The 21,365-nt window shown below is 38.3% G+C and overlaps 1 protein-coding gene across 2 annotated transcripts in view; it reads left to right on the forward strand.

Annotated features, from left to right (window-relative positions):
* Nucleotides 1–21,365, forward strand: part of tdp1 (tyrosyl-DNA phosphodiesterase 1) — a 94,007-nt gene that overhangs the window by 18,632 nt on the left and 54,010 nt on the right. For both annotated transcript variants that reach the window (XM_028821858.2, XM_028821857.2), the window contains exons 7-11: nt 680–772; nt 13,478–13,648; nt 18,761–18,839; nt 19,020–19,205; nt 19,364–19,412. In XM_028821858.2, the coding sequence (XP_028677691.1) occupies nt 680–772; nt 13,478–13,648; nt 18,761–18,839; nt 19,020–19,205; nt 19,364–19,412 (578 nt within the window). The remainder of the gene's footprint in view (nt 1–679; nt 773–13,477; nt 13,649–18,760; nt 18,840–19,019; nt 19,206–19,363; nt 19,413–21,365) is intronic.

Genomic DNA, 21,365 nt, shown 5'->3' on the forward strand with positions numbered 1-21,365 from the left:
TTGAGAAACTTACAGGTTGTTTGCCATAACCTGATCCTCCCATCAGCATGCACTAGTAGAAAACATTATGTATCATGTTTGGCAACGTGTTTCTCAATCCTCTGATGTTCAATGATTGTTTTCTATAGTCATCTATAACTAATTTTTTATTTTTTTTTTGGCAAATATTAGAGTTTTTGGGACATCCATGACATTCATTAATACAAGTTGTTCATTCTGATATACCTCTTTCAGCACCAACGTTGTGCAGAGTAACACAAACATTACATTTACTTGAATAGATGTCTTATGTGTCTTATCATCCCCTTTTTTTTTGCTTCACACCTAAACTGCCATTGGTGCATATCTTTTTGAGTGGTGCCCACATTCTCTTCATCCTCATACACTCCAGGTGAACCTCCATTTCCCCTCCAATTTTCATGTGACATTCACAACCACATAGTGCTTTAGTTCTCACCATTTTATATCTTTTGGAGTGCAGACATACATAAACACGCAGTTTGCTTACATGTTTAAGTAGCATTGTGTATTCATCAGATGCTTTAGGTGATTATACCTTCATTTATGTAGTATAGTGAGCACTGAGTGTATGATTAAAAAAAATCAAGGAAAATTGATGTAAAAGTGTAGAAAGCATTTTATTTGTCCATTGTTATATTCTTATTTTTGTCCCTCATAGGAAGATGATGCTTCTGTTGTATGAAGAAGGCTTTCGAGTTGTAATTCATACTGCAAACCTGATCAAAGCAGACTGGCACCAGAAAACACAAGGGTAAGTTAACTTTTGCCAATGATGAGGGAATGTAGTGCTCTAGGCTTTCTAGTTGATGTAGCTGCTTAGCTGCACATTAAAACGATTCATCATCTTCTTTCATGTACCATATTATAATATTGACATTGTAAATGTTTTCTTTATTGCTAATGGTCATGTAGTAATGCCAGATTATTCTTGTAAAATGTATAAACTTGTGCATTTTTCATATTCTCAAAATGTACTGATGCAGAATTTTGTTTCACTGATCTACAGTATATCTTACATTTTCGGTAGGAAAAAATAGCCACAGAAATAATTAGGGCTTAAACACATAATCTTAAAAAATGCAAAGTTGACTCACTCACTCATCAAAAAAATACAAAAAAAAATTGTCAGGATTGTACATTTAGAGCCAGGGGTCCTCAATCACGGTGCTGGAGGGCCTCAGTGGCTACGGGTTTTCATTCCAGCCCATGTCCTAATTAGAACTCAGTCCTTGCTGATAATGAAAGTTGGTGTTTAACTCTATGACGTGTTAGTGCCTTTATTCATCTAAGACAAAGTTTAGTTACTTTGTAGATCAGAGGTCCTCAATTACAGTCCTGGAGGTCTGCTATGGCTGCAGGTTTTCACTTTAACCAAATTCTTAATGAGAACCCTTGTATTTACTACTAAAGCAATATGTTTTTGGGCTTAATTTTAGTTCTCTTGCCTGTTACCATTCAGAACCCTTAATTGCCTATTTTAGATGTTAGCAGCTGCATTTAAGTTTTAATTGTTGCCTGTTTTCTTAATGAGACATTAGTTAATGAGATGCAGATCACCAATAAACCAGCAGCTCTCCAGCTAACGTGCTTGCCATGAAGAATCTGATAAAAAATGTTTAGAAATGAATGAGAGGGAAATTGGAAGTACCATTAAGTTTAAATCTATTCTGGTCCACAAAACACATGGGTAATGTTCTCACAGAAGGAAACTCTACAGTACAATTAAAATTGCTCTTGGATGAATGCAAGCATTAACAAGCTAAATATAAATAGTTCAATTCCAAGTTTCATTATCAGCATGGACTGCTTTCTAATTAGGAAACTAGTTGGGGGAAAAAAAGCCTGCAGCCACTGCGGCCCTCCAGGACCGTGATTGAGGACCCCTGATCTAGAGCAGTAGGTATCTGCTAAGAAATGGCATTTCAGTATATGAATATTTACGGGTTGAAAAAACACAATAGAAAAACTAAATACCTCAAAATGTCAATAAAGCTTGGACTGATTTTGTTTAAATTTGGTGACATTGTATAAACAAAACACATGTTTTTTTGTTTAATATTTGTCATTAATAATGCTGTAGTCAGTGGGACAGTCTAACACACCACATCCTCCGTTTTGCCACAGTACTGACCACAGTGGAAGAGAGAAATAGTGTGTGTCGGTTTATGCAAATGGAAGATATCTGCAGAAGTGAAGTAAATGGAGCAAAGTTTGTTGAGGCTCAAAGCAGATGCATTTAGCAAGTGCTTGCCAGGTGATGGCCATGAGTGTAGTTAATTTCACTTAACTGATCCAGTAAGAAAGGTGTTTAATATATATTACCCCCTACCTCCCTGTCATCTTATTTGCAACCATGTGCAAATACTGTACCGAAGAGGGGACTACAATTCCTATCATCCAGTGCGCTGCTCTAGATGGTCCATCAGTGCTTACAAAGTTTAAATAGAATTCTCAACAAAAGCGACATGTCAACCAAAAGTAGCACCTGCTGCTTTTTTATCTACTCAAGATTCCAGCTTTACATTTTAAGTTAATTGACTACCCTCAGACAGCATTTAAAGGGTGGAGGTACCTGAGATGGGGTGTTCCCCCAGCCTGAATCGAGCATGATTAGAAGGATGGGGCAGAGGGGATCTGTTTGGTGAAATGAATGCAGTCAGAAATGGGGAAAAATATTATACAATGCTGCTGATCACTTTGGCGGACTAGTGATGTGTTACATGTGACAATAAACCTGAGAGAAACTAATTCCACTTTTTTTTTTTTTCTTTATCAGTGCATATCCTTGCATTTTTGCAAAAGTCAACACTGTTGTCCACCTGTATATCATCATTAAGTTTGCAATACCAGTCAACAATAAGCATTAAACACTTTTTGAAGTTTAAAAAAAGGAAATAAAAGAGGCACTGCTTTGATATATACAGTAGAGTCTCGCTTATCCAACATTCTGTATTATCCGACGTCCCACCGCAAAAAAAAAAAAAACTCATCAATCGGCAACAAGAGCTGCAAGTTACGAGCGTGAGCGTACAGTAATCCCTCACCTATCGCGGGGGTTACGTTCCAGAGCCCCCCGCGATAGGTGAAAATCCGCGAAGTAGCGACCTATATTTATTTTATTATTTATACATATTTTAAGGCTTTATAAACCCTTCCCACACTCTTATAAACCTTTCTCACTCTCTTGTTAACCTTTCCCACACTCTTATAAACACTTCCTATGCTCTTAAACACTTTCTACATTCTTAAACACCACAGACCAACACTGTACACTGCACGCAGCGATCAGACGTCGATGTGTCTGCACTCGCTTTGTGAAGGGGGGCAGCTGAACTCACGCTGAGCAGAAATGGACTTTGTGCTGCTTCTGCCAAAATGCCTGCTTGTCGCTCTGCGAGTTCTGAAGGAGGAGTGTGTGTGGGTGTGGGTGTGTGAGAGCTGAACGCACCTTCGCTCAAGCTCCCCCTCCCCGGAAGCGCAGTACACTCCTGCCACTTCGCATTGTCAAGGGGGTGGGGAGCTGAATGAACGCTAAGGAGAAGTGGACTTTATGCTGGCTTTGTGCTGCTTGTCACTCTGCGTGTCAATAATTTTAAGCCTGTACATCACCAATTTTCCTGTCTCACTGTCTTGTCTTGCGTGAAGTTAAAATGTTTTATAATAGTGAGATGTTACTCATCCTTAGCCCGACATCCACATATCATATGTGTTAACAAAGTGTGTTTTATAAGTTTACATGTGTTTAAAGCATGTGGGATGGGTATTTTAAGGCTTAAACTATAAAAATGTTTATTTATATGGTCTTTCTATATCGCGGATTTTCTCCTGTTGCTGATGGGTCTGGAACATAACTTCCGTGATAGGCGGGCAATCACTTGTATTTAAAAACCCGCGAAGTCGTGAATCTGCGAAAAGTGAACCGCGAAGTAGCGAGGGATTACTGTAGTCTATTTTTTGTTGCTAAGTTCATTTTTTCAGTTAAATTTTTCTGTTTTGTTGTAAAACATGATTACAGTGGATTATATGGTTGTCCCTCTCTGGCATGCGTGTCTGTCACGCGTGTGTGTGTGCGTATGTGTCTCTCGTGCACGTGCGTGTGTGCGTGAGTCTCCTCTCGCGCGTTCGTGTGCGTGTGTCCGTCTCTCTCTCTCTCTTTTGTGCGCGTGTGTGTGTGTGTGCGCGCGCGTGTGTGTGTGTCTCTTTCTCTCGCGCGTGTGCATGTGTCTCTCTCGCGTGTGTCTCTCTCTCGCGCGTGCATGTGTCTGTCTGTGTCTCTCTCGCGCTCTCTAATGCTGCACAGGGAGAGACTGAGCACGTGCGGAAATCATCGGCGCGCACAAACCGAAAGGGAAACTGGCTTGTTCCTATATTGAGTGTGTGGTCGTGCACAGAGGCAAAAGTTTGGCAAACTTTTTAGTCATAACCCGATTTGTACGTGTTCAGAGATGTTCGTGAACTGAGGTTCCACTGTATTAGGTTCGTAATGTGTAAAATTATAACATAGTTTGACGTTTAATAGGATTTTTCTTAACACCTCCCATTATCCGACATTTTCGCGTATCCGACGTTCTGCCGGCCCGTTTATGTCGGATAAGCGAGACTCTACTGTAGTTTATAAGCAGTTTATTTCAGATTCATTATCTCATGTACACAGTACAGTTACATGCCTATTTGCCCACAAGCAGTGCTTAAAGTGGAATCAAATTACTGGCAGTAGTGTGGAAGAAAGTGGCTTCCTCTTCTAACATGATTTCGAGTCATGACTGAGGTGTTTGCCGCATTAACATTATTGCATTAAATGTGAATGGCATTATACATAGCTTGAACCCATTATAGGAGAGGCCTACAATCATTCTGTAATGTGTGCCGTGGATAATTTTCTGTTGAACATGGCAGTGTATGTGATGTCAAGCAGGACCGGAGAGCATTGTTGATATTTTGAAAATGTTAATCTGATTAATAATATATAGAATATAATTCTATCATAACTACATATACCCAAAATCAGTTCTAACATAGTTAGGGGCCATGCAGTAACTATAGCTAAGAGGAGAATATCCATTTAATTTCTAATAATATAAAGTTATAAATAATGTAGAAGCCTATTTTCATATTAGTATCTTTATTATAGGTGGCAGCAGCTGAGATTGTACATATCTATCATACAGTATATCAACAGTCTGAGCTAAATAATAGTCTAGATATTGCACTGAAATTAAAGCTCAAAAGTTTCTCTGACTCCTGCCAGAAGCAACTTAAAATATACATGGAAAAAGAATAAGTAAAGACAAATGTTGCTACAGCAATACTGTGGAATATGCTTGCTGTTGCTGAAGCTTTTGCAGTGATGTTTTAGGAGCTATGTTTTTTGCTGTGAGGGATTTTTTTTGGTTGTCAATGAATATAGTTAATGCATTTAAACATTCAAGTCTGGCTGTGAACTGAACTTGCTGATAATACTGTTTCACAAATATTTTTCATGCTATATTTGCTGTGAAACTGTTATCAATGACTGTAGTTAATACATTTTGCATAGACAATACATATTGGGAACGCAATGGGGATGAGAGGGATTTGATTATAAACACAAACACCATGAGCAATCGGAGTCTGCGAGCACCACAGCAGCACATACCTGTGGTGGTCTTGTTCAAAATTTGTGTGTGACACACTGATCAGGCTGCCTTCCCACAGCTACAGCGCAACATCTGCTAAACTATAATTAAAGTGTCTTCAGATATGAGCCTGACATTAGGCTGGGTATTGTTACTGATGTCCCGATTCAATTCTGATTCACAATGCCCTGATTCGATTTGAAATAGATTTTATCTTGACTGAATTACTTCACTATCTTTTTTTTAGAGATTACTTAACCATGCATAGAGAACATTAATATAATGTGACAAATTTCTGTAACACTTGATTTGAAATGTGTCTACATAGTGACTTCACAACATATGCATAAGCATGGAATGACATTTAAGAAGAAATTCTTGATTAGTAATGAACAGTTAACAACAGTATTTGGAAGATGTGGAACAAAATATCATTCCTCTTTAAAAAAAGAAAGAAGAAAAAAAACTTTTTTTTTTACAGCACTGCACCATAATTTAACTAACATATGTATCACCACATCAGAGTCTACACATATGATGGAGGCTCCTTGTTTTAATACAGTGCAATGGCAACTACTTTATAAAACATCTATTTCATCATGATTATTATAATATAATTGAATATTGATTCTTAAATAATAAATGTTATTCAATAATCTATTCATGTGTTATGAGTCTCCATGTAGACACCCTTCAACTAAACTGTTAGCCATTCTCTATTAGACATTTAAAATCTTGAATTGTCAAAATTAAAGTTAAAGTGGGAAGACTCGTGTTCTCTTCACACATATCTTCAGTTGCTCACGTATATCAGTAACGTTAATCAGTCTCAAATGTGTCCACATAGTTCCTTCTCAGAGAAAAAGGAAGCATTTTAAAATGAGGATCTAGTGCTAATGCTTGCTGAAGACAGCGTTGGATAAATGGAATATAAAAGAAAAAGAACTGGCCATCGTGACTGACAACTCAGCTAATATGATCTGTGTGGTACAGTTTATGGAGATATTTCACAGCAGCTGCTTTGTGCATGCGCTCAGCTTGGTATCTCGGGCTGCTCTGAAAATTCCAACAACTGTCCGCTTGCTTGGCCAAGTGAGGCGCATTGGAAATGTAGAGGCAACATTTATTGGACTTGCAAACACACAAACTTGTGAGTAATGAATCAGCACATTGGAAATGTTTGAAAGGTTTTTGGAATAACAGTCAGCCAGCCATCTCAACATACTGTATAGGCAGTGAGGTTGCTCACGGTGTGACTGGCAAGCAGCGCGCTTGCCTGCAGCACATTCTTCACAGGTGCTCTGTCATTTCTAATGTAGTGACATGTAATTCATCACGTAGGAATCTGCTGCCCCAGATGTTAATCTGTCGCAAGTTAGGGCTACTCTCTCCATTGACCAGAGAGACATGGTGATACTTTACTTGGGACTTTCAGAGAACCTAGGTACAGTACCTTCATTCATTTGCCTTCTGGTTGGTATAGCATACCATACTTTGGAAACCTGTATCATTTGTCGAAAGCCCTTGTTTTCAACAGCAGTGCAGGTGTAGGGTATCTTATCTTTACAGGTACAAGCTGCTATAGATTTTTAGATTTTTGGCACAGCACAAATTAAACAGAAGGTTGGAGCTCCCTGCCATCTCTAGTGTAGATTGTTTAGGCTCTATTTTGTTTGGATGTCTGCTTTAAGTGTCTAAGGTGCTGATTTCAGTGGAGGAGGACACACCATTTTATGCTGTCCTACCTGCAGCCAGACCCTTTTCATTCTATGTGAGGTGGTTGGGTGCTTTTTCTGTAGATAGCTTTAACAGGTGCACGAGCACCATCTACTGGATTGTATGCCAAAAATGTAGAGAAGCAAAAATCTGCATTTAGTAATTGAGCTAGATAGAGTCACAAGATCAATCTTGAGACATTAAGAATCGATTGAATCATTTAAATGAAAAATAACAAAGAGAAATCAAACTTTTTTAAACAGGTCTACATGACAGCTTTCATAGCTCTAGTTTGGCAGTACAGCTCAGCCCTATTAAAAATATTTTTTCATATTGAAAGTGCAGAGTATGGCTAGTAAAGTAAAAATAACCTCTTCCTTTAAAGTTTTAGTTTAAAAAATATGTACCTGGTTAAAGATTTTAACAAGGCCTTATAACCATTTTACTTTGGTTTTACTTGCATTCGTTAGATATGATTATTTGAAGTTGCTTTCAGTTGTATTTAAATATAAAAGAGGTAAACAACTTCTTACAAAAGCCTAATAGAAATTATTAAGGTTATCAAGAACTAGTGCTTCTATCAATTACTGATAGCAAATTGAGGCTTCAGTTTTCTTTAAATCTTTACATAGAAGTAGACAATACTGTCATTATAAACTGCAATACATGTTGTCATCAATGAACAATACCACCTTGAAGGAATTATAAACTGAGAAATCCTATATTTGCAGCAAGAAGTATAATGATATGCTTAGAGTGGGAAAAGTAATTCTGAGCACAGCTGGGCTACCTTATTCTGCTCCCATTTTTACAGTCAAAAATTACCTTGATCAACAATTTCAAATCACTTTCATCAATGATAAATGAAAGAGTTCAGCAGCTGTTCCTAAAAGCTAAAAGTTATTGTCCATAATCAATATTAAGACAATTTTCTACTGACTTCCGCTTTGAGATTTATGACTAGCTATGTTACCGAGCTTTGCCCAGGAAATTTTGCAAGACAATGGGTGTCAGATGTAATGCTGTCGGTTAATCGGGTGTATCAGAAATTCTATATTATTAACTAAGTGCTTTTTTTATATAATACAATGTTTTTATTCAGGGCTAATATTATTGGCAGGCAGTGTGGTGTAGTGGTTAAGGCTTTAGACTATGACGTCAATCCCTGAGGTAATGGGTTATATTTATATCTCGACTTGTAAGTAGCCTTGGATAAAGGTGTCAGTCAGGTAATATTAGGTCACTGGAGCTGCTTACTCTTGAACATGCTATGCACAATTGCACACGAGGAAAGCATTCCTGTATTAGATAAATTCCTGTTTTTTTCTGCTTTTCCTAGTGACTTGGCTTTTGTTGATGGCCATTGCAAAACACAATTTTACAGGAAAGTGTATTGTTTTGGATTGAAATGGCTAACCAGTAGGTACAATAGATGGTATTGTCATGATGCAGTTTCTGTGGCTTCCCTATTAATATTTCAAGTGCCACTATCTAATACTGATATTTCTTTTTTGGACTGTGCAACACTGTGATCAAAGATCAAGTGTGGGAAGAGGGGTTGGTTTTCAGCACTATGACTGGGGACTGGAGCTCGGCAGAGCAGATTGGAAAACAAGGGTGAGAGCCAATAGTCAACAGCAAAAAACAGTGCTTGCTAACCAAAGAGCTTTGCCTCTTCCTTGGGCTTCACCAAACTTTTTCTTTCCATTTCACAATGTGATCATGTGTCTTTTTCTGTCTAGCACACTGCCCCGTTTCCTGTCATCCGTCCACCCTGTTGGCTAGTGGGGCTATTTGTGTGGCTCATCAATTGATTCTGCTGTGTACTTCTTTGCATGAAGCCTGTTCTCAGCACAGTAAAGTGCAAATACATAGCATGATATTAATAAATATATAAAAAAAAAAAACTATTGACAACATATTTCAGCCAATTTTTGTTTTTCTAGAACGTTTTCAAATCTGTTGAAAGCATTTTTGAGGTTTTGGGATATTTATTTTTTTCTATTGTGGTGGGGTGATGTTTACCTCGGTATACTGAAAGGTCCTTTCTTAGTGGATGCCTATTTGCCTATATATGTACCATCTCACCAAATTTCAGTTTTTAACTAAGTGGGAAATAGTGTTTTTGTTGATGAATGTAAGTTATCATTGTACACGTTTCCAGACACACGCACACACTCGGACACATATAGAGACAATAGGCTAAAATCAACTTTTCTCAATGTTTTGAACGTCACAGAGTCAGAATCTGAGCTTATTTTCATAGCAGATTTTTCACACCATCAACAGACTTTACATACATAATACAATGAAGTATTATAAAATTGGTAGAATGGGAGAAATGGAAATATTACCGAATACCATGTCAGGGAAAAATACACAAAATGTTAGAATCTATAAACATACAGTTAACTTTTTGATTCTCAATCCAAACATTAACAAACTCCTTTTGTTGGCAAGATTCCAAAACTACAATAACATATCCTTTTTCTCTTAATTGTTGACACAATTTTGGCATTGTAACCAAGTGCTTATTAGAATATTAATAAGTACAGTATGTACATTTCAAAATAAAAACACTGTTACACCTGGGGTGTGGTGTAAAATAATGTAAAAGTCTTTTTTTAATTAATATTTTTTGACTATTTCAAGATTTTATTATAATGCCTGTATTATTCAGGTCAAGTACCCCTTTTTCCTACTCGAGCAGTTACAATGTAGAATTCCTGGGCAGGGGCCTTATGCATAACGCCGTGCGTAGAATTCGCACTATAACATGATGTAAGCACAAAAGCTGAAATGTGCTTACGCACAGAAAAATCCAGATGCAGGAATCTGTGCGTTCGCCAGCTTCCGCGTTCTTCCGCTACATAAATCAAGCTCAGTGTGGAAATAAACGCACGTGCACGCGCTTGCTGTCCCGCCTCAACTCCTCCCACAATAATGCCTCTTTGAATATGCAAATCAATATAAATAGCCCTTAAGCCCAGCGTTCTGTGAAAAGGCAATGGCAAAAGTACGAGTAAAAATAGAAGAATTTCAGCGAATACCAAATGGAGGCAAAGAAAAACGTACTATTTGTTGGTTTAAACAGTTATATAAGCAACAAAAGGAAGTTGATCAAGTGACATAGTGTGTCGGAGAAACTCGATAGCTCAAGTTCACAAAGTCGCACAGTACCCGAAATAAAAAAGTTGTCACATATCAAAGTCAGCGTGAAAAGGCGACTTGTAGCCCAACGTCTGAGTGTCATATGAAAGCTTATTAGGGTACAGTGAAAAAAAAGGCACAAATTTCCACTTTAATCACGTAGTTTATTTTGTCATTAAAGTAGAACATCATAAACTTCATCTTAAAATCGTTTAATTTACTAGTTTCTCAAATCCCATCGTAACTAAAGTAGCACGTTAAATGCTTTGTTGTGTATTTGATCTTCTATGTGCTCTGTGTGTGAATCACTACGTGCTCTTCCTCCGACAGGACACAGAATCCATTATGTTCGTAATATTACAGCTCTCTGAGTAATTAAAATACTGAGAAGTATACGTGATATCATTTTCATGATGATAGGAGTTAAAGCATGTTATTAAACATGGGAACACGGTGGCGCAGTGATTGTTCATGTCTTACAGCAAGATGCTTGCTACGACCTTCAATGAAATGCTTTATTACAGTACTGTCTTTTTCAAACGTACTAACCCCCAATTCCTGTCCTTACTTTTCTTTCTCCAAATACCCAATTGCCACACAATCAGCTCTGTAATGGACGTTAAGCAATCTAAGCCTAGAACGCCGATTCTTCAAAACTTTTAAGGAACATCGAAATATCTTCGTAATGTTTAATTATTCTATCCAGCTATCCTTCCAGTGTCGCACCAGCCACCGCATGAAAACAGCGCGAGGCAGGAACAAACCGTGAATGAAGCTCAAGCTCGCTAGCGCTGCAGCACCGTGTAGTTAGTTTTATCTGTATAATCAACATATTTTGCTGCATTTCATCTTAAAAATGATATTGTCATCATATGTAAATTCGCGCTTTATAAAGTGGCTCAGGTTGTGCAATATTATAACTATCGCAAGTTTACAGTGAGGTAATTGTACTTATAAGTACAAACAGTTCTACAAGGAGCACTTGATGGACTGATTGAGTGCGTGTATAGTTCTTGGGATGAAACTGTTTGTGAACTGCGAGGTCAGTACAGAAAAGGCTGTGAAGCGTTGATCGGGTGAAAGCAGTTCAAATAGCGAATGGCTGAGGCAGCGAGTGCTAGATACTGTATACCGATAATTCTCTTTCCAATCGCTGTAGATCTGTGATTCACACTCAGATACAGTGATATAAATACTCCGAGTGGTGCAGTGCGAGTAATATGGAAAAAGATGATCCGCTGTGGCAACCCCTAACAGGAGCAGCTGAAAGAAGAAGAAGGTGCAGTGAGAGTAACAATGCTAAAGCAGTTATGGTATTTAGAATAGTTTGAACATTCTGTGGACCATTATATTGTTACAGGTTAATTAGAATCAGATGCATTAAATTTATGAACGATATGCGGTTAATTTCAGTGTATTTGATAAAGCCGCCGTTGTGGATGTGGATCTAAGAAAGGGTAATCACACAGGAACAGTAGCACTGCTTTGACGCTGGGTGCCGCCAGTCTGCAAAACCAAGCAGAGAACTTGCGTATGACAGGGTATGAGGTATCGTGGAAAAGTGTGTGGCTTTACGCCAAGTGTAGGTTTTATACATCACGATTTGAACGTGGAAACGTTCTTAGGCAACATTTCTGTGCGTACGCACCGTTTATACATGAGGCCCCAGATCTTTGAGGACTAAATGCACTGCTAAGTACTGGTATATTTGCGCAGGGCAAGGTAGCAGCATTCACACAGAGCTTGTATTGTCTGGCCTACCCTCCCCGGTTTTTATGCATTATGTACTATTATTGCTACTTTCCCAACTATGATTACTATGAGATGCTTGCCTCTATGCCCTCTCACTCCATTAAAAGGATGTCAGCTCACATTCTCTCATTTTCCTTAAGCAAAAATGGTAAAGACTTAAATTTCCAGTTTATGTACAGTGGTCAAGATTATAGCTGCACATTAAATTATTTAAAAGGTTGCATGGAACATAATAGTATTTAACTGGAAGGTGAACGGCCAGTAACATTGGAAGAGTCAGCCTTTAAATGAAGTATGAAGAGCCAACAGTGTCCTTGCACCTTGAATAAACAGCTGGGAAAATGGAGAAAATAGATCTAACAAAGTGTCTGTGCTACCCTTTTTCAAGTTTATGTACTGCTTAATTTGAAGTTTGTATTTTAATGTTTTAAATAGGATCTGATAACTATATAATGTCATAAACAGTTGACTGTAATGTCTGTCTTAGCAAACTTTAGTCTGAATTGAGGGTGCAGCTGGTGTAAATGTAAATGAAAAAAAAATCCTAGTGTAAAGCACAAGTATTATGTAGAAAATTAACTTATGTCAATATTTATTCCCATCTTTTATTAACAATAAGATATCTGTTTTTCTAATTTGGATTTTTTTTATCAAATGCTTTGTGTAACACAACAAAATTTTTTGCCAGATATTTTAATTTGCAGTATGCTGCAGGTTCAAGCCATAATTTATAATAACTAGAAAAGTAACATTTAAAAGGAACAGTGGAATGGCATTTGTCCAGTAGTTTGTGTCTTAAATCTATTTTTCACAAGTTGTTGACTATGCTGTGGCTGAGCAGTATACTGTATATATCACATGACTAATATTTCCATTTTTGGCAGTATTTATGCTGAGATAAATAAGAACGTTTATTCGGTAGGTTTGTCTTACAAAGATTTCTGTCAGTAATATAAAAATTCATATTTTAGCAAATTTACACTTTTTTCTGATTGAAATGTAACCTCTTTTTCTGATTGTCAATATCCGCTGTCTAATTTATTTCAGGCTTTTTGTATTTCTTCTTGTACAGATTTTTGGCCCACTGGCATAATCAGTTTTTGTAGCTCAGAAATGCTAAAATTAATAAATTTCTTGAATTTTATATATGACTTGCACATCATGATATATAGTAAGAGTAATTTATTTCAAAGAAAAGTAAAACAATTGTTATATCTTTATAGAATTTGGATGAGTCCACTATATCCTAAGTTACCAGAAGGCAGCTGTGAGACATCTGGGGAATCTAACACAAACTTCAAACATGATTTAATCGAATACCTTTCATCATATGGTTCTCCCACACTCAATGAATGGACAAATATTATCAAAGAATATGACTTGTCAGAAACCAGGTACTTGTTTGTTTTTTGTTTTTTTTTCGTTTTGCTTGTACAGTATATATTCATCATTTACATTTTAGAGAAACATTTTTCACAGTACTATTTTTTAAGAATTCTACTGTATTTTAATGTAAAGATTTTCCATCTTTTTTTTGCAAAAGCCCATATATCTTTTAGTTGTGTTCTCATAAATATTTTCAAATTATTAAAAGAAAATTTGGAAATGTATACTTTAACTGGTTGCACATTGTACCTACATACAGAACACAGTTAATACAGTATGTTCAATTGTATGTATTTTTATTATGCATCATTTTATAAACCACACATTGTTATACACTTGAAATGTTTTAATGTTATCTTTGACCCCCACCCCCCACTCATCAAAATTGCTAGCAACTTTCTAGTTTTTAAGATTGTGGCTATAATTTAATACAAGGTATTCCATTTAAAACACTAAATTTTCCCTCTAAAATGTGATGTTACATTTTGTTGTGTTTAGGTAACTTTATAATGCAACAAGTGGTACTTTGTATTTTATTGCTTTTCAATAATTAGCTTTTTAGTTAGTAACAGTCAGTAAATTTAAATGTACATAATGATTCTTATTTCTGTTTGTTATGTGCAATGTTTTAAGTTCAGTTTTGCTTTCTCTTATAAGAGTTCTTATTTGTGCACTGTACAATAATTATCCTTTAATGACAAAAGAAATGGAATGTTTTGATATATGTATGTAAGTGGTGGTTTCAAGTCTAAATTCCAGTTGTTCTATGTTAGCCACATTCTGAAAGGGCTTATTTAGTACACAAATAATAAAATTTTATTTGAAGAGAAGTCCTCTGAAAAGGCACAACAGGTGCAACCATGGACAACAAACAGTGCTCCAGTGCTCAGTGTGATGATGCTGGAAGTGTTGCAGCCTATCCGAACTGACTGGGACCTCTCTGTCAAGACGTCCAGGATGCAATTGCAGAGGGTGGTGTTCAGGCCCAACCTGCTCAGTTTTATAACCAGCTTTTGAGGGATGATTGTGTTGAAGGCAGAGCTAAAGTCTATGAATAGTCAGTCATTGTTCAACCCACTATATCCCAACACAGGGTCTGGTGGGCTAGAGCCAATCCCAGCCCACCACAGGGCACACACACACGCACACACTAGGGACAATTTAGGACCACCAATGCACCTAACCAGCATGTCTTTGGACTGCGGGAGGAAACCCATGCAAACACGTGGAGAACATGCAAACTCCACGCAGGGAGGACCCGGGAAGTGAACCTAGGTCTCCTTACTGCGAGGCAGCAGTGCCACCACTGTGCCGCCCCATCCTGACATATGTGTCTCTTTTAACCACATGTGTCAGGGAGAGGTGAAGGGCAGAGCATATGGCATCCTCAGTTGACCTGTTTGAGTGGTATGCAAACTGAAGAGGGTCAAGGGAGGCAGGGAGATTAGTCTTTATGTGTGACATGACTAATCTTTCGCAGCACTTCATGATGATTGGCGTGAGTGCAATTGGTCTGTAGTCATTCAAGCATGTCACTGATGACTTCTTTGGCACTGGTATGATGGTGGTCGACTTGAAGCATGCTGGGACTGATGACTGGCTCAGAGATGTTTTGAAGATGTATGTAAGGACACTAGCCAATGTTGTTACACTGTGGACCCTGAGCTTCGCAATTTCGTCTATCTGTATACTTATATATGGTTGAGATGACGATAAAGTTTACTTTGACTTTGACCCCCCAAGGGGATCTAACACTGTTAGTTTTTATTTCAAACTGGGAATAACTGTAGATGTGAGTGGTGTTTTGAGACGGTGGAACTGGAAATTCTCTTATCTGGAGGATAAAAGCTGACACACAAAATGTTGGTGAATCTGCCTTATTGGTATCTCATTGTCACTTGAATTTTTTTTAGAGTGTTTCGGCTCACGCTGAATTAGTATGCACCTTATGGTCTGTGATGTCAAAGCCGCACGTGTAAAAAACAGAGACATAGGTATAGAGAGAGGAGAGAGATATAGCAGAGTTGAACTCTGATGATGACGAGCGTTCTATATCAGAGAAAGAATGCACGTCACACTTTTGGATGACTTTTGACAATGTCATTCAAGTAGGCGGCACTGTGGGAGTTGTTGAGCCCTAGTGCTTCCAGACTCTCGTCAGCGCCCCATTCAACCTGAATAGGAGACTACGTTACTGCCATTGACCACTAGGGGTGCTAAACACATTCTTTTCCTTAGTGGAACCTGTTATAGGAACCTGCCAGTACCCTTTCATCGTGTTAAGGGTGGTCAAATATTGGGATTTACCAAAGTGCTAGAGGAGTTCATCCACTCAAGGCATGGGATAAGCGTCGAATTGGGAGACCTGATTGAGTCGGCGGAAGTCATTGTAAAAGTGCCATCTTCTGTCCGGCTTCAGAATCAAGACAATCTGGCTAGACCAGGAGCTAAAACTCTCCTCAATTACATCTAGATCTAGCATCCGTTTGATGCTAAGCTCTATTTTAGCACATTTTGCCTCCATGTGTTGTGGGACCACCACCACAGGTCATGATGTCTTTTTCGATCGATCAGAGGAATCCTGCCTGGTCACTCATTCAGCACCTGGACTGACAAGATAGCTGCTTCCAGCTCTTGTCATTGTTTGGCAGTCAAATCTGAACCGACAGTAGGAACTCTTCCTCAAGAAAAGAAAGAATGTGGCCAACCAGAGGAGGAGTCGGCACCAGTCTCCCCTCACGGTTTCCGCAGGATGACGTGATATACTCATTCATCTGGATATTGGTTTGGTTGTTTCACCAAATTGTCAACCAACCATTTCCTTTAATTTTGTAAGGGCCTTGCCAATGTTCCAGCAATTTGGAGCGCAAGGTGGGGAATGAGACCCATGACATGATCCCCAGGATAGAACTCAAGGAATCTCATGCCACAGTCATAACAACAGGCCTGTACCGATCGCCCCTGCTCCATATTCTGTTTTAGGATTGGCTGAATCTCCGTAAATCTGTCGCCTAACTGCAGGACATACTCTAATATGTTTACGAAGGGGAGTGCCTCTTCCTCCCAGCCTTTAGGATGTATAGTAGTCCCCTGGGTTGTCATCCAGTAGTTCAAATGCGGAGAACCCCATGGAGGCTTGAGGGACTTCTGGGTAGGCAAATAACACATGGGGAGAAACGGAACCCAGTTCCTTACATCCTTGCTGACCACCTTGTGCAACATTTGTTTGAGTATTTGATTAAACTGCTTCACTAAACTGTCAGCTTCAGTATAGTATACTGAGGTTTTTAAGTGTTTAATCCTGTCAACATCTTGGAAACATCCCTGAATGTCTCCAAGATGAAGGACGTCCCTTGGTCTGTTAAAACTTCTTTAGAGATGCTGAACATGCAAAGAGCCCTACCAGTTCCTGTGCAATGTATTTTGGAATTGGCTACTCATAATAGCATAGCCTCAGGATATTGTGTAGTACAGTCAACCAGCACTAGAATATATTCATGTCCTCTGGCTGAGGGTTTAAGGGGTCTTAAGTTATCAACCCTATGTGCTCAAACAGAATGCCAATGAGTGACACTGTAACTAGAGGAGCACAATCCTTCTGAGGAATCTGTCACAATTGGCAGTCCAGACATGAATTTAATCCTTTCTAGCACCTTCTCGGTATTCAAACGGACACCTTAGGAGGTGGATGTGTGCTAACTCAACACACCTGCCGCCAGTAGGTTTTATGAACTAGCAGAAGTGTTCTTACCACGCACTCATGTTCTGCTGCATGATACAATAGGTCATCATTAATAACAAAATGCAAAGAGGAAGCACCAGCTTCTACTTCAGCTTCACCACGGTCTCCATGTCTCGGCTGGTAGGCTTGATCTTGGCACCACATTTTGTCCAAGGAGTTGGGCAATCATCAGGCTGTTCCACATGCTCAGTTCGAGAGACTGCTGTATGCTACTCGAGGGTTGCTATGATGGCTTCCATGTTCTTAAATTCCTTCTTCTTGACCAGCCAGGCAAAAATTCGGGGAGGGTATTCATCAGGATGTTGCAGATGCCTCTATTGACTATGTTCTTGGTGTCTTTTACGTCAGGCCTCAGCCATTGCCCTACTTTTCCTCATATACCGAAAGCTTCGGAGTGAGCCGCCTACTCTGGGTTGAAAATGGCACTCACAACAGAGACTATCCTACTTGGTCCGGGGATACACCATACCATAGCAACACCTTAGCTTTTAAGGTAATCGTAATTAGAAGCGGCCCACTCGTCAAGGTTGTAATAGGCCTGTGTGCCTTTTCCTTCAGGAATGACACCAGTATTTGCACCCACTCCCTGCAACGATAGGTAGGTGTTTGCTCAAAGACAAGAAAGTATCTTGTTATCATCACCTGGTTGCAACGGTAATGGCACCTGGGACAGGCATGCTTTATACCACTCCTTTGCCTCTGATTGCACCCCGGTAACCATGGCAGTCACAAGCACATTTAGATCCTGTTGTTCTGTCATTCTGCAGCCTTATTCTGCTGGCTACGCCATGATAAAAGAGAAGAGACGATAACATTAAAGAGTTAGGGCACCACCTTGGTGACGCTGTATAATTGAAAATGTTGGCAATAACTTCTCACAAAACAAATTGTAGAGAAAGTCTTTTCAGAAGGGAGCTCAGTATTGAACTGGAGAAGGATGGCCAGTTCTGGATTTATATGGTGACTCACTATCTACACCATCTACAGTATTTCATCATTTCCTTAATATATTGCATATACTGCGTGTTTGTATATAATATTAATTCATTTACTGTTGTACTTTTCTGCATCTGTGATACTTTTAAGGATTCTGCTTGTTATTCTGAAAATCAGCAGTTTTATGCAGGTGATGGGTATAACAGAGCAAGATGCAGAGGACAGGAATATATTGAAAAAGATGATCCACTGTTGCAACCCCTAATGGGATCAGCCGGAAGAAGAAGATTGAATTTATTTAACTCCTAGCAATATTGATTGGTTTTTAAAATGTCACATTTTAATTCGTGCTTGTTTCAGAAGACACTGTATAAAAATAGTCATTATGTAAAATATATGGAAGTACAAGAGTAGTAATTTTTCTGCTTACTTTGAATTACAGAGTTTACCTAATTGCTTCTACGCCAGGACGATTTCAAGGTGCCCAAAAGGAAAATTGGGGACTTCTTAAATTTAGAAAGGTATGTTAAGACTAAAAGTTACCTATAATGTATGAAAGAGGAAAGGTTCATTTAAAAATATAGTTGAATGATCCTTGAACACATTAATGATGGTACATTAAATTTTCAACTAATTTTTGAAGTGCTGCAATTTAATTTTATTTTCGGATTTGTCTGTCTGTATGTCTCTGTATTTTAAAGCTATTACGTGAATATGCAAAACCAATTCCTGGAGCTGAATCTTGGCCTATTATAGGGCAGTTCTCAAGCATTGGGTCAATGGGGGCAGACAAAACTAAATGGCTGACTTCAGAATTCCAACACAGTCTGGTGACACTTGGGAAAGATGTCAAATCCACTACAAACCATGAATGTCCTCTTCATTTGGTAAGTGAGGCATATAATATTGTACTGTAATTTTCAATAAGAAAAGAAAGAATGAACGATTAAATCATGGTAGCTTCATTCTATAGACTCATTCATGATCAAAGTTTTAATGTGATTTCTGAAGAAATTAATAATATCTCTTTTCTTTAATTATGCAGGTCTACCCAACTGTAGAAAATGTCAGGACAAGCCTGGAAGGATATCCAGGTAAATAATTTAAATCTCTTTAATAGTTCTGATGTGACCATTTTTATGTTAGAAATTCTTTGTTCCGAGAGTTGTACATACTGCAGTTATGGCTCCATAAACCCAGTCTTCTGTTGTCTTTGATAGCTCATTTTGTTTTACCACAGCAAAATATTGAGGGAGTATTATTTCTAGACAACTGTTCACTTTTACAGCTAAAGCTATGACCTTTTTTGACATAGTGAGTGGAGATCTTCAGTTTGCTGTAGCACTCACTCATCAACAATAACACCATTTCTCATTGAGTTAAAAATATGAAATTAGGCAGGATGGTACACCTAGGTCAGTAGGTATCCACTAGGAAAGAACATTTCAATATATAATTATTTAGGGAAAAACCCGCTCCCCAAACAATAGAAAAATGAAATACCCTAAAATATCAAACAGTCCTTGATGATTTTGATTAAAATTTGGTGATGTTATAGAAAAGAAAAATTAGCCAACACGTTTTTATTTTTCCTTGATATTTGCCAATAATAATGTTATAGTGAGGGGGCTGTTCTAATGTATCGTGTCCTTTCCTTGGCACAGTGCTGTGAAGTTATTGCGCAAGGCCAGTGGCACTAGCAACTGGGTGAAATAATTGAAGGTGAAATGTTCTGCACAGGACAAAGAGAGGGAATCAGAGCTTGAAGGACTCTTTGATTTCATATGCTATCATCAACACACTCAGATATCAGGCAAACAACACCGTTCCTCTATAGCAGTGTTTCCCAAACTCTGTCCTGGTAAACTCCTGTGGCTGCAGGTTTTTGTTTCAGCCAGCTTCTCTTTTTACTTGAACTCCTGGGCTAATTAAGTGAACTGATATTTCCCAAGTTCTGTGTTTAGGGAACAATATAGAAATTAGAAAACTAATTTTGCTAAAAAAAAAAAAAATATTAAAATGTACCAAGCAGTTATATAGGAATAATGTATTTTTTTTCTTTTTAACAGTATTTTCATCTTGATTTTCATTTTACTTTTCTAGGTGTTCTAATTGTTTAATTGATCCATTATTTACTAATTAGTGGGTCTGACTCTAAAGTAGTTGCAGCCTTTGATTATTCCGTGTTGTTTGCCTGGGTGTCTGCTCTGCTCGTTTTAAATTGTCATTATTAAGATACAACGAAGGGGGAAAAACTGCACAGAGAAAGGGCCAAGTATAATGAAATCAACAAAAGAGAGTTAAGCATTTAAATCTATAGCAAAAGCAGAAATATTTCTAAATGTCTTATAAATGTAAAAATCATACTGCTGTGCTTTTCAGAATGTCGAATAAAAGAAAAAAAACAGCTAATTAAATGAGATCAGTGCTATCAGGTGTTGTCACTGATTAGGAATCCGGTTGGAACAAAAACCTGCAGCCACAGGGGGTCCCCAGGACCGAGCTTGGGAAACACTGGTCTATATAATATACTAAAATAAACACTCTCCATCTACAATGGTGAACCCTCCCACCCTCGCAAACCATTTCACCTATTGACCTGAAATTTGGTACACATATACTACGTGATGTCTACTATCCGCTTTCGGGGGTGAGGATTTTTATTACTTTTTATTTTTTTATTTTATTGTAGAATCAACTCTCGGCAGCGTGCAGCAGGGCGGCCGTGTGGCGCATGCTTATGTGCATCATTCTCATTCCCTACCACCTTTGCAGTCACTTCCCCTTCCTCATCTTATCTTAAATCAATCTTGAGACAGATTGAAGACTTAAGTGCCAGCTTAAGTGAAAAATTAAGAAAAACGTACTAAGCAATTGCAACACAAAAACTAACTTAATCAGTTTTAACGCGAATACATGCCGACGAAATGAGAAAAGCAGCGGGAAGCTAGGGTGGAGAAAAGAAGAGCTGTTCAGGAAGCAGCAAGCGCATCAACCTCTGAGCAAACGAATGCTAAGCGTACAGAGAAAGAGTAGGAAGACTAGGA

The sequence above is a fragment of the Erpetoichthys calabaricus genome, chromosome 16 (genome assembly GCF_900747795.2).
Source record: "Erpetoichthys calabaricus chromosome 16, fErpCal1.3, whole genome shotgun sequence".
Classification (NCBI taxonomy): domain Eukaryota; kingdom Metazoa; phylum Chordata; class Cladistia; order Polypteriformes; family Polypteridae; genus Erpetoichthys; species Erpetoichthys calabaricus.